The sequence below is a fragment of the Typopeltis vanoorti genome, chromosome 23, assembly GCF_054136105.1.
Source record: "Typopeltis vanoorti isolate ZY-2024b chromosome 23, IOZ_Tvanoo_1.0, whole genome shotgun sequence".
Taxonomy (NCBI): Eukaryota; Metazoa; Arthropoda; class Arachnida; order Uropygi; family Thelyphonidae; genus Typopeltis; species Typopeltis vanoorti.
This window is the reverse complement of record NC_143571.1, coordinates 27,919,356-27,933,328: the sequence shown is the minus strand read 5'-3', so window position 1 is coordinate 27,933,328 and position 13,973 is coordinate 27,919,356. Positions and strand designations below refer to the sequence as shown.

The window sequence follows — 13,973 nt, the reverse complement described above, 5'->3', positions numbered from 1 at the left end:
GCAGCTAAGGAAGAGGTGAGATCTAGATTTTTCTCTTATAGAGTGGTGCGTGATTGGAATGGATTCCTATCACATGTTGTGTGTGCAAGCAATGTGATGAATTCAAAAACAAATATGATAGATGGATGCAGTAGGTGGCCTCTCTCGATAAGTCCAATGTTTCTCTTAATAATAATAATAATAATAATAGTATTGCAACTGATGTAAAGTATTTGTGTTTCAGTGTCTTTTTTCCTTCAAGAAATGAAAATATGAAATTCCAGCAAACAGACTGAAAGTTTGAATCTGATTGTAGAAATGGATGTTTGTGATCATCTTCAAGTGGAAGACGAATTCCATCACCCAGTGATGAAACCACTGTCCTGCTTACAGAAGGCAAGTGGCTTGAAAATTCTGTTTGGTTCCAAAATTATGTAAAATAAATAAAAATATAAAAAATATATCAAAATTAATAAAAATAGAAAAATCCTTAGTCCTTTACTAGTACTAATGTGCTATATAATCAAATCAGCAGCAAAAGAATTGTCAGTGCCCTTGACCATTTCGTTTAATTTGAGTCTCGGGTTTGGATTAGTCCCAAGGGGGGTGGAAAGAGGGGAAAATAGTACCACTGCATAAGGGAGGTTCCAAAACTGCTGTTGCAAATTATCGACCAATCAGCATATCAGGAGTAGTTGTCAACGTTTTGGAGAAAGTAGTCAAGAGAAGAATACAGGAATGGATAGATGATAACGGGATACTCTATGGGGGACAGCATGGTTTTGTGAAGGGTAGATCATGCCTCACTAACTTGCTCACGTTTTATAACACAGTGACAGCTGAGCTGGATAAGGATAATGAGTTTACAGTCATACTGCTGGACCTTGCTAAGGCCTTTGACAGGATACCACATGGAATTCCAATCAACAAACTGCAGCATATGGGGATGGATAGGAGGATGGTTGATGGAGAGATATCAGACAGTAGTTTATTGAGAAGTAGAGTCTGGAAAATGGCCTGTGACTAGTGGTGTGCTGCAGGGTTCTGTTCTTGGACCACCACTATTTAATTTGTTCATTAATGATATCGGAAAGGATCTGAGAGGAACTATTCATTTGTTTGCTGATGATGCAAAGATGGGCAAAGCAATAGTGAATGCACATGATGTCAAAATTTTGCAAGATGATTTGGATAGATTGGGGGACTGGGCTAAGGAGAATGGATGTCAATTTAATGTGGCAAAGTGTAAGGTTATGCATTTAGGGGTGAAAAGATTAGCAGCAGTATACCACATTGGTGGAACTGTACTCCAGGAGATTGACGAAGCCAGGGATATGGGGATGTTGGTGGATAGTTGACGTTTAGGGGGCACATTGCAAAAGTGGCTAAATCAGCTCATCAAATCACTTGGTTACTGAAGAATACTTTGACGAGCAGAGACAAGCAAGTTATTGTTCCTCTGTATCGAGCCTTGATAATACCCCATCTTGATTACTGTGCCCAATTTCTTCTTGATGAGGAGGAGGAGGTAGAGAGGATCCAGGGGTGAGTGACCAAGATAATAGCAAGTCTATGGAATGAACCTTATGAGAACAGGTTGAAGATTTGTGGGTTGCAGACATTGGTTGATAGGTGGAAGAGGGATGATATGATTGAGACATTCAAATTACTGAAGGGTTTCTATAAGATTAATTCAGAGGATATTTTTCAGAACAGGTCTGGTGGTGGCTGGACTAGGGGCCATCCATGGAAACTGGGCAAGAGTGTGGTTAGCAAAGGTGTTAGAACTAGGTATTTTGCATGGAGAGTGGTGAATGAGTGGAATAATTTTCCAGAGTCTGTTGTGGGTGCCATCACTGTGAGTGGGTTCAAGGCAAGGTATGATAGATACTGTGTGGAAGCTGAATAGTTGTTGACATGATGTTTAGGGCCTCCCTCGATGAGTCTAAGGACTCCTTGGAGTTGCCAGTAATAATAATAATAAAAATATTTACATCCTTTCATGAATAGGAACAAACAACATTTAGAATCATAGCAATTCTTGGCTTCTGATCATATACGGTCTGGCCTGATAACTGCATATTTTACTTTGAAAAGGTGCCATGCAATTGAGCATTATGGTCTGTACATCCAAGGGAATTTTAGTATTCATGTCAAAACCAAACACAGGTTAAATAGCGAGATATTCAGCAAGCAGAAAAATAGGACAAGAGTGTCAGAGAATGTAGCAGACATCAAAAACAGGACTTCCACCTCTGTCATTAAAATAACTTGAAGACATTCTTCAAGAAGAATGGTACAAAATTCCACCAGAAACTATTTAAAACTTATTTGCATCCATTCCAAGAAGCTTTCAGGCTGTATACTGAAGGCAAAAGGTGGTCGAAATCATATTAATAAAGAAATATGTATATATATATTTATAAATATGTATAACAAGTGCTTCCATTATTTTGCCCAATCCCTGTATGTGTGTGTGTGTCCTGATGACAACCTTAATATGAAGGTGAATAACACCGAGAAATTAAATTTATTACTTTTTGCAAAGTAGTAGCTCCATAATTTTACTCATTTGTGTATTGTGGCATGCTCAAAAAGAGCATGCCACAATACACAACAATGGGCACATGATCATTAATAAATCAAGTTATTGGAATCCTAGTTAATACTATATTTGTTGTCGCCATAGCAATCTTTTACTTTTTAAATTTATATCCTGATGTTTTATATTTCTTTCTCACCCAAAGAAGTCCCACCTAATTAGGATGATGCTAGTCATGTTGTTAGGATATAAAACTAGAAGATATTTTGTGTTTACATTTTTCTGGTTTCAGTTATATGAATGCTTCTATGCATGTCCAAGTACCAGCGAAGTTTGACTACTGGATTTACTTCTTTTTTGGAGGAATTCTTAATATATTATGAATGATCATATCTCTTTCCATCTGATCAAGTTCTTCTAAATACTGCAATTGCATGACAATGACAAATTACAGATGCCAGCAGAACTACTAGTACTATGAATACATTCAAACTCTCTACAGAAAGAGCAATACTTTAAAAAAACTAATTTTTCACCAGAGAATAAACATAGTATTTTCAACATTTTGGTAATTTATTAGTATGATGGTTTTCCAATGGGTAATGAGAATCATCTAAAATTTCCTGAACTATTCCCATATAATTCTTCTATCAATAAGACAAAACATTTATTACAGCAAACTGCTGAGAAGTCTTAACAAGCAGGCATGATTGACTGAGTGGTTAGCATATCCACTCTCCAACCTGTGTTTGAATTCAGCCATGGGCATTGATGTTCGTGATTGTATTAGTGTTAGACCACCATCACACTTATTGGAGGACTGATGAAGCGGCTTGAAAAAGTACTATGTTTGGTTTCTAGAGCAGGGTTTATGTGACTATGTAAAAAGAAATTATTTAAATTAAGGGGATATTTAATCCCACATTATTTCAAAGCCGAATAAGAAACTCTAAGATAGAAATCAAAGAGTTTCATGCCGAATATAGCAAGCTATAAAAGTTCGGTGAGTCCAAGCATAAGCAAATACTTGGGTAGTACTTAACTCGTAGTAAAGGTGGATAAAGCTAGGATCACTATTCTTAGTATTAACCCTAATGTAAAACTCATCCCCTAGGACAGGGGTGTTCAACCGGTCAATCGCGGAGCGATTTTTGGTCGATCTCTTGTGTATTCCTCCTTACTTACAAATTTAATTAAAACTGAAAACATAATATTTTATTTATCATTATTTTGTATTATTTTTAATTCATATTTAGGTGTATTGCTATTGTTTATTTATTTTTCGTTAAAATTGTCAAATCAGAAATTTTTCTTATAAGTCCGGGTAAATGAATTAATTTGGATCAGTGGAAGTCAAACAGCGAGCCGAGTGAATACGATTATAAGCAAAGTGTAAAACTCGATTGTAGCTTAAATATTCCAAAGCACATTACATTGATTTTTTACTTAGGTTAAGTCCCATGTGAATATTGTAAAAAAATAAACTTTGTCTGTCTCGGTATAGTTTGTATTAGATGTTTTTGTAAATAACTCTTTTGAAGCTAACTGTATATACTGCTTTAATAAGAATATGTTAGAGTGTTAAAAACAAAGAACGTTTTTGTCGCCGAAGCTGTACATGGCGGCATTAGAAAGATTGTTATTGAAACTTGTATGTATGAGAAAGGCTTGCAGGCTCTAAGTGTAAACATCTCCAAATTCAGTCAGAAAGAGTTCAAACAACTTTCCAATGGCCAGCGACTAACAATCAAAAGAAAGCGGAGGAGAACAAAAGGCGTACCAAACTTGAAACTTAAGATGAAAGACTCATACAAATTCTTTTTTTTTTTTGGGGGGGGGGGGGGCAAACTTCATGAGAGGTCTCAGAGGAGGCCTAATAAAAAGCGACTGAAGCAAGCAGAAGGGGGGGGTCCCGATTCCAGAGTCGCTGTCAGAGAGAGACGGCCTGGATCCACGTTGCTTGAGAGAGGAGCTCCCACTTTCAGAAACGAATTTCTCCGTTCGAGACGTCGCTAGAGAGAGAGAGAGAGAGAGACTACTTCTAGGCCGCAGACAAGGTTTCAAATTGTTGAAACGAAGAGTTCCAATTGGCGGAGAAAAGTTTCCAGGCCAGGTTAATGTCCGACATTTAGACACTCTAACATAAGAATATGTTAGAGTGCTAAAAACAAAGACAATGTTTTTGTCGCCGGAGCTGCACATGGCAGCATCAAAAAGATTGTTATTGAAACTTGTATGTATGAGAAAGGCTTGCAGGCTCTAAGTGTAAACATCTCTGAAGTCAGTCAGAAAGAGTTCAAACAACTTTCCAATGGCTGGCAACTTACAATCAAAAGAAAGCGGAGGAGAACAAAAGGCGTGCCGAACGTGAAACTTAAGATGAAAGACTCATACCGATTCTTTGGGGGTTGCCAAACTTCATGCGAGGTCTCAGAGGAGGCCTAATAAAAAGGGACTGAAGCAAGCAGAAGGGGTCCCGGTTCCAGAATTGCTGTCGCTGTTGCGTTTTCATCAATTTGATGAATCAAACGACTTCACTGATATTGCTCAGTTAATGGTATTTATTCGCATGGTATTTTAAGATTATTCAAGTAAAGAAGAACTTTTGAAAATTATACCATTATTGGGAAGGACTAGGGGAGAAGACATTTTTTCGGCATTTGATGAATTTGTGAAACAACACAAACTTCCGTTTTTAAACTTGTGTCCATTACTACTGATGGTGCTCCTGCAATAATAGGTAATAAATCAGGCTTCATTTCATTATGTAAAAACGATGACAAATATGCAGATTTTTTTAACGTACCACTATATTATTCACCAACAAGTAGTGTGTAGTAAAAGATTAAACACAAAAGATGTTTTGGATATTACATTTAAAATTGTAAATTCTGTTCGAGGAAAAGCCCTGCAACAGCGGTTATTTAAATTATTGGCTCAGCACAAGTCAATTTTTAGAAAGATTTCTTGTATTAATTAACAATATAAAAAATTTTCTTGATGAAAAAGGAGATATTTATCCACAATTGAGTGATAAAAGATGGTTGTTACACTTATCATTTTTAGTAGATTTCTGTACGAAATTAAGCAATTTAAATTTAGAGTTACGAGGTAGAGATAAAAATTTAATTGACATGTTAAGTTCAATAAAAACTTTCCAACAATACTTACTTTTATTAAAGAAAAATATAAATGACTGCGAATTTAGACATCTCCCATATTTATTAAAATTTTTTGAACAAAATCAAGAATTGCTTCGCTATGATTTAAAAGAATTTATTCGTGAAATAGAATTAGTTGAGGAAGAAATAAATTCAAGATTTAAAGATTTTAATAAAACTGAAATGATTATCTTTTATCAATAATCCATTTCAAGAAAACTTGAACATCACAGAAATTTCAAATAAAATTAGTGGGCTGTTTGATATAAACCAAGCTGAAGTAGACCTTGAGATAATAAACATTCAGAATAGTTTACATTTAAAATCAATAAATAATGAAGTCATTTGGAAGCATGCACATGAAAAATTCCCAATATTAACTGATATTTGTGCGAAAAATTCTGTCGTGTTTCAGATCGACATACTTGTCAGAATCCGCTTTTTCAAATATGTCATAAAAAATCAATTAAGAAACCAAATTACAAATGATTGTTTGCGATTGGCCACTTCTTCATATCAACTTGACTAGGAAAATACTGCGAGGTCCAAACAATGCCAAATTTCACATTAACTTTTTTTTTTTTTTTTTTTTTTTTTTTTTTTTTTTTTAAATCAACCAGCATTTCCTGTAACTTGTAAGTTTATAATCAATCTGTTGTTTTTTCTAACTTTGGTTTTCCAAAATAGAGAAATATTTTATTTCAATATATATTTTTTTTGTTGTATTAAAATAATTAAAAGTGATAAATAAATTTTTAAATACACAAATAAAGTTTTTAGTTGTTTATTTGTGTGTAATCAGATATCAGGTTGGGGAAAACGTGATCTATATAAGAGAGTAGATCGCTGAATAAGTTTTTATAGAAAAGTAGCTCGCATAGTAAAAAAAGGTTGAACACCACTACCCAGACCGGTTTCAACCTTTACTGAGGTCTCATCATTGAGTATGCAGACCAATAAATACCAAGATTGTAGTGATAATCGCTTTAATACTTTACAGTACGAGTTGTTAAAGAGGTGCACAAATAAATTAATGAAATAAAGAGCCAAAAGGCTTCACTTCGGCAATGTAAAAATTATTTCAATTAAGGGGATATTTAACAACTCGTACTGTAAAGTATTAAAGCTATTATCACTACAATCTTGATATTTATTGGTCTGCCTACTCACTGATGAAAACTCAATAAAGGTTGAAAGCGGTCTGGGTAGTGACCTATCTTCCTTAATGTAAAACAACATACATCTCCTAGGGGATGAGTTTTACATTAGGGTTAATACTAAGAATAGTGATCCGAGCTCTATCCACCTTTACTACAAGTTGCCCAGTATTGTACTACCCAGGTATTTGCTTACGCTTGGACTCGCTGAACTTTTATAGCTTGCTATATTCAGCATGAAACTCTTTCATTTCTATCTTAGAGTTTCTTATTCAGCTTTGAAATAATGTGGGATTAAATATCCTCTTAATTTAAATAATTTTTATAACACCGAAGTGAAGCCTTTTGGCTCTTTATTTCATTAATGTAAAAAGAAATAAAAATAGTGAAAATTAATAAAACAAAAATGCTTAGTCCATCTACAGTACAAACATACTATAGGATCATAAATTTTTCATGGGGAGGAGTCACATAAACAAAAATAAAATCACCAGATTTTATTTTTATTTATGCAATGCTGCTGCTCTAAAGGAAATTTAAATAGAATTATGTCAGTAGTACTACCACTTCTGGTAAGCTGAAGACAAGCATGCCTTATATATATATATATATTAAAGATACCAAGTAATTTTATATAAACTTGGTTTTAATCCTATTTCCCAAGTAAGCAAATAGACAAGTAAGTCAAGTTCACACCTGCACATAGTGCAAGTCTGAGGCAACTCGTGGTAACGTGGTGCCAGTCTATGGCAAGATGCCTCAAACTTCCACTATGTGCAGGAACAAACTTGAATTACTTGTCTGTTTGCTTACTTGGGAAATAGGATTAAAACCAAGTTAAAAACCTTTCTACATATATATATATATAAAGAATTGAATGACTAGAACTGAGGTTTAAGTAAAAAGGTTTTAATATAAAAACACGACTAGTTTCGGCTTGTAACAGCCTTCATCAGGTGACATTATAAAAGAAAGAAAAAAGAAAAAACACTGAAGCTTAAATAAACTATGAACATCATAGAGAGAGAGCGTCTCTATACATAATTGACATTAAATTGTTGTGGTTGTATTTAAAGCTGTTCTTTCGTTAGTTGTATTGTTGGGAAAGTGCGTGCTAGCAGCATCTCGTGAACACCAGTACATGATTACAGCTGAATGACAATCTGGGAGGTTGTAGCTCAAGTATTGTTTAGATGAACAGGATTGAAGATGATTTCTCTAGATTCCACGATTTTTCTCTCTAGTTCATCACTGCAACGGAAGATGTTAGTAGATTTTTCCCAGCAGACTTTGTGACTTTGGTTTTCATCATTAGGATTAGTCGAGAAAAGGATATGACTTGATAATGCACTGGCTCGCTGTCTCTTGTAAGTAATGTCCCTCATGTGTTCTTCCATATGCAATTCGACAGATTTGTCTGTCTGCCCAAAATAAGGAATATCACAATCACACAATATTTTATATACACCAGGGTATTTGAGTTGATGATGACAAGGTTTTGGGTGGCTTATTAAGAAATGGATCTTTGGAAGTGAAGTGAACAAGGTTCTGATATTCTATTTTCTTAGAACTTTTGCTAATTTATGTGAAACTGTACTTATGTAAGGAATAGATATATTGCCTTTAAATCTATTTGTTACTTCTGAGTGATGTCTAGGAGGATTAAGAAGGAATCTTTCAAGAAGGATTCTCTTGGAATATCCATTAACTTCAAAAGAAGTTTTGAGATGGTTTATTTCTGTAAGAAGTTCATTTGGGTCATCCAGAAGAGAACGAGCTCTATGTCCCAAGGCGGAAATTATTCCAAGCTTATGAGGAACTGACTATGCAGATATCTGTTGATATGTGTGGGCTTTCTATATATTGATATTTTGAGTTTACCAGAAGACTGAGTTAATGATCATTCTTTCATATATATATATATATATATAATTGCTATGATAACTAATATTTAAGGAATTGACAGCGTATACTAGAAATATAGATTAAATAAACTTTAATTTATACTTTCCGATATTTCGGCGAACGTCACGTTGCCATCTTCTTGGGAACTTACTACTAAGACACGTGCACACAAGTACTAATAACAGCAAATGAGACTGAAGCTAGCGTTTTCCTAAAGTCCTGATGGTGCCCCCTGGCAGGCTATATTGGTAGTTCTTGGCCTTTGGGCTGAAGTTCTTCTGATAAACGTTTCCCAAATTTGGGGCAGTCTCATGCATCCAAATTTGTTGAGGTTTGGCATGTTCCTAAGGGCCGAGGCTGATTCCATGAATAGTCTTTCATACTTGAACTTACTGCGGTGTATTACTGTGGCTTTCTTCCATCTTATTCTGTGGCGAGTATCCAGAGCATGGTCTGCAAGCCCAGAGTGGCTGTACTGGTGAAATCGGATGTAATCCTTGTGTTCTGAGATTCTGATATTTGCTGTCCTGCCTGTTTGGCCAAAGTAGGACAGTTTACCAGATGTTTAACCAGCGTATAAGCCTCTCAACAAGAATAATTAAATTGCTAATAGGAAAAATAAAACTGCTTTCCCAAGCCTGGGAAATAATACACATACAAATATGCAGTCAACATTTTCTATATTTGCATATATTTATAAAGTTATTTTTACATATTTATTTTACCTCTTCAACATTTCGAGAGGACACCAAATCTAATGCAAGACTCAAAGTTTTGCGACGAACCTCCAAATCTGAAGCTGTCAATACCCTCAAAATGTCCATAACTAGATCCTAAAAAAAAAAAAAATAATAATAATAATAATAATAAATAAGCATTAACGTGTTTTTAGTTTAGTGTAAAACACTAACACCCCCCCCCATTCTAGATGCACACATCAGAAATTCTTATGCACAATTCTTACTTTTACGAAATCATTCAAAATTTGAATTTTATTCAGTAATGGGGGAGTAGAGCATTAAGAGAATTTTTTTTAAAAAAAAAACTTTGGAAGCAATTTTGGAGAAAACTGCTTTTGAAGTTAAAAATTTACAAATGATTACATTCTTTAATATAATCAATCTGATAATGTTGCATTACCTGTAATATGCACTGCATCAAAAGTAATGAGCATTCATCATCATCACGCACCATGAACCATGGGCTCACTGCCCGTTGGTGTCCAATGCCTCCTTCACTATCTTCTTCCACCTTTCTTGTGGAAGAAGATAGTGAAGGAGGTGTGTGGAATGGGTGTACAGAAACAGTGTCACAGTTTCTGTACACCCATTCCACATCAGGCCTTTATATTGTCTGTTCATTCTCTGTATGGTCTACCTCTTCTGTTTAAACCATCCAAAATACCAAACATAAATGTCTTTATCTTCCCGTCCTCACTCATTCGACAGATGTGTCAAATAATTGCAAATAGTGAGCATTGTTAAAATATATATGTAAAGGAGAGGAAATATTTTCTTAAAAAGATGAGACTCGAGAATCAGCAGAAGATAGTTTTCTGTCAATCAAAGTTTTTTGGCAACTTCCTTTGAGTTTCTTGCAAACAGTTAGTGAGAAGTATATGGTTTCAAAAAGATTGTCAAATACCATATTAGTCAAGATTGATTGTCAAATGTCACACTAACAATTTTATGTTAAATGGCATAGAATGTTTAATCATGACCAAATTCCTGATATGACATTATATTAAGTTTATGCAACTAACTTCCTATACACCATTTTTCTCAAAATTAGTAGTATCAGAATCCAACACCTGTTTCGCTGACCTTTCCTCACACATTCTATTTAAAGTAACCACATGACCTTAGATTACGAGAGTGGGCTGAAAAGTGCTTGGCCTAACAATGAAAAAACAAATTTATAATTTTAAAATTATTTTTTATTTTTCAACATAATCTGCCTTAAGACTAATACATTTATTCCAGTGATGCTCTAAAGCCATTAATCGATCCCTGTAGTGGTTCTCAGTAAGATCTACAAAATACCCCTCTGCAATCGCCTCTTGATTCGAAGAAAAATACTGACCAGCGAGGAAGAGTTTTAGTTTTGGGAAGAGACAGAAGTCAGAGGGAGCCAAATCTAGGGAACAGGGTGGATGTTCCAACAATTCATAGAGCAGATCCCTTAATTTTCCCATTGCTAAACACCTTTGTGGGCAGATGCATTATCCTGATGAAAGATGTTTTTTTCTTCTTCTGCAAACCGGGTCTTTTCTCACGAATTTTTTTCGTCTAGTCTGGTTAAAAGATAGGAATAATATTCCTCAGTTAAAGATAATTAAGGCATCCAAAAACACTGATGCCATGACCTTTCCTGCTGATGGAACCAATTTTGTCTTCTTTGGAGCTGAACAACCGGCTTCGGTCCACTGTTTTGACTGCTATGTGATTCTGGTATGTAATGGTGAAGCCAAGATATTCACAGATATTCATGCGAGTGCGTTTTTGATCTGCTGTGAGCAAGCACGGCACCCATCTTGAGCAAAGCTTTTTCATTTGAAATTCTTCATGCAAAATATATCCAACACGCTTTCTTTTGAAATGCCTATAGTCTCAGCAATTTCATGTACTTTGACTTGCCGGCCATCCAATACCATATCGTTCACTTGATCAATGATTTCTGGTGTTGTTGCATTTTTTAGACATCCTTCACATGGATCATCTTCAAGGCTGGTATGGCCACGTTTAAACTCAGCAGCCCATCTCTTAATTGTCGAAAACGAAGGAGAATAGTGCCCATAAACTTTTATGAACTTTGAATGAATTTCTTTTGCCGTTAAACGTTTTTTTTTTTTTTACAAAGAATTTTATAACCGCATGATACTCAAATTTATCCATTTCGAGGTAGATACAGACAACACTTTTGCTTCAGACAGCTGTATAAAACAAAGTACTTGATAGAATGACTTGAAATTTCACATGGATGCTTATGACAGATGTACCAACTGGGAAAAAAAATAAATAAAATTTAAAAAAAATAAAAAAATCTTGCTGATAACATCTATGGTCGAGGCCGAGAACTTTTCAGACCACCCTTGTAGATCTAAACATATATTCATAAATGGTAACAGGTAACAGTGGGATCTTTCTTTTTTAATATCTTCAGTTTTCACATCATTTAAAAACTGATGATTCACATGCAAATGCTGTAATTTTTTTTAAAACTGCCATGTCTGCGGTTGGCCTATTTCCAACTGTCAGGACCATAAGTTTTGAACACTTATGTATCGGTAGTTAATGTTTTGGCTTTTTTTTTTTTTTTGCTCGATGAGAATTTGGAAATGCAAAACCAGGGAAAATAGAAATATTAAGAGGGAAGCAATCAGGCATGTGTCTAGTCATCCCTGGGATATATGAGTGCAGGAATGATTATGAAGAGCTGAGTGCAGTTTCCAGGTTTCGAATCTGAAAGGACAGGTAACGACATTCTGTAAGGATAACCGTGAGTCCAAGGGGATGTTGAAATGCATGTACACGAATACCCGAAGTATTAGAAATAAAGGAGACAAATTTTTAGCATTGGTCAGATCAACTTGGCCAAAAATTATTCGCATTAGCAAAACCTGGTTGTCAGAGAATGATAGTTACATGGATAGAATGTAATGGATACTATAATTTTAGAGAACATGGAAAAAATAAGGCAATAGGAGAAGGAGGAGTATTATTAATGACAGCTGAAGAACTTCAACCACCAAAAATGGAAGTTAAGGAAGGTTGCAGATTTGATGGAAATGGTTCATTCAAGGCTGTCTAATGTGAGATAGAGACCAATAGGACAAAATATATTGCAGCTTGCCCTATAGATCTAGGGATCCAGAAAAAAAAAAACTTAGACAACATGCATCAGCAGATTAGCAAAATGAATGCAAGCTGAGCAATTATCATGGGAGATTTCGACTATGGTGATATAAATTGCAAGGAGGAAAGGGCACATTGCAAAATAGAGATGGAATTTATACAATTACTAAGGGATAATTACAGCACATGATGGAAGGGACGTCTGAAAGTACTGGATCTGCATCCGAGGATCTATCTATAATTGTAGTAACTCTACCTCCGATTGGGAAAAGTGACCATGCAGTCTTGTCCTGGGAGGTTGCTCAACATGTGAAAATTTTAGTCAAAAGATTTATGCTGAACTATGAAGCTGGTGATTATGACAAACTTAGGGGGCAACTTGAACCAGTGCCATGGCATAAAAAAATACACGAAATGAAGGTCATTGTGCATGGAAATTGTCAAGGATTGTTTGAGGATGGTATCAGAATGCAAACCTAGGGTCAAGAGGATCAATTGGGTAGGGATTTAGTGAATGATTAACAATATAAAGCAGGAACTGCAAAAAAGCATTTGAATTTAAATCCAGCATTTGAAATAACAATGGATTTAATATCCACTTTACTTATAATTTTGCATCACTGAACTGAAGCCTTTTAGCACTTTATTTTAGTAAATAATTTCACACACCAACTGAGAGTTCACTTACAAAAAATACACCTCTCCGACATTTCAAGTTCCTTAGTACTGAACAAGAGTTTTTGCACTTTTAAGGTTTCTGTCTGGTCTCTGAGAAGAATCAACAGTTTGAAACAGCTGCCAGGCCAGTGAAACCTTATTAAAATGGACCAATAAAGGGTGATATATAGACACTCGGGCAGCGTTTATGTCTTCTAAGTGGTCCGCACTAAGGCAACTCATGAATGCCGGTGCGCATATTCCCATAAGCTCTCTGGTCAAGTTTTTTTTTTTTTTTTTTTTTTTTTTTTTTAACGAAACTATCATAGTTTCTACATTTGGCTTTGATAATGCTGGATTTAATATCCACTTATATAATTTGAATTGCTGAATTGAAGCCTTTTGGCTCTTTATTTTAGTAAAAAGGAAAGCATTGCAGAAGGAATATAAACAGTGTGTTCAGCATGTCATGAACAGTATAAAGCACAAGCAAGAAGGCTAACAATTTATTATCCTGGTAGCATTTTAAGAAGGTCAAACGATTCAGTTGTCTTGAAATCTTCAGTTTTAATTTGCTGTATTGGTGGGCCTTATGTGCAATAGAATCCCTGTGGATGATCGTAATTCGTTTGGCAGGGGAAATTCCACAAACAGATAGAGAGTACAGCCATGGGTTCTCCAATCTCTCTCTCCCTCCCCACCAGCAAACTTCTTTATG

At 35.2% G+C, this 13,973-nt stretch overlaps 1 protein-coding gene across 2 annotated transcripts in view; it reads right to left on the bottom strand.

The window, feature by feature from the left end:
• betaCOP (coatomer subunit beta) overlaps positions 1–13,973 on the bottom strand; it is a 304,925-nt gene that overhangs the window by 197,081 nt on the left and 93,871 nt on the right. For both annotated transcript variants that reach the window (XM_090413127.1, XM_090413129.1), the window contains exon 8: positions 9,470–9,577. In XM_090413127.1, the coding sequence (XP_090269253.1) occupies positions 9,470–9,577 (108 nt within the window). The remainder of the gene's footprint in view (positions 1–9,469; positions 9,578–13,973) is intronic.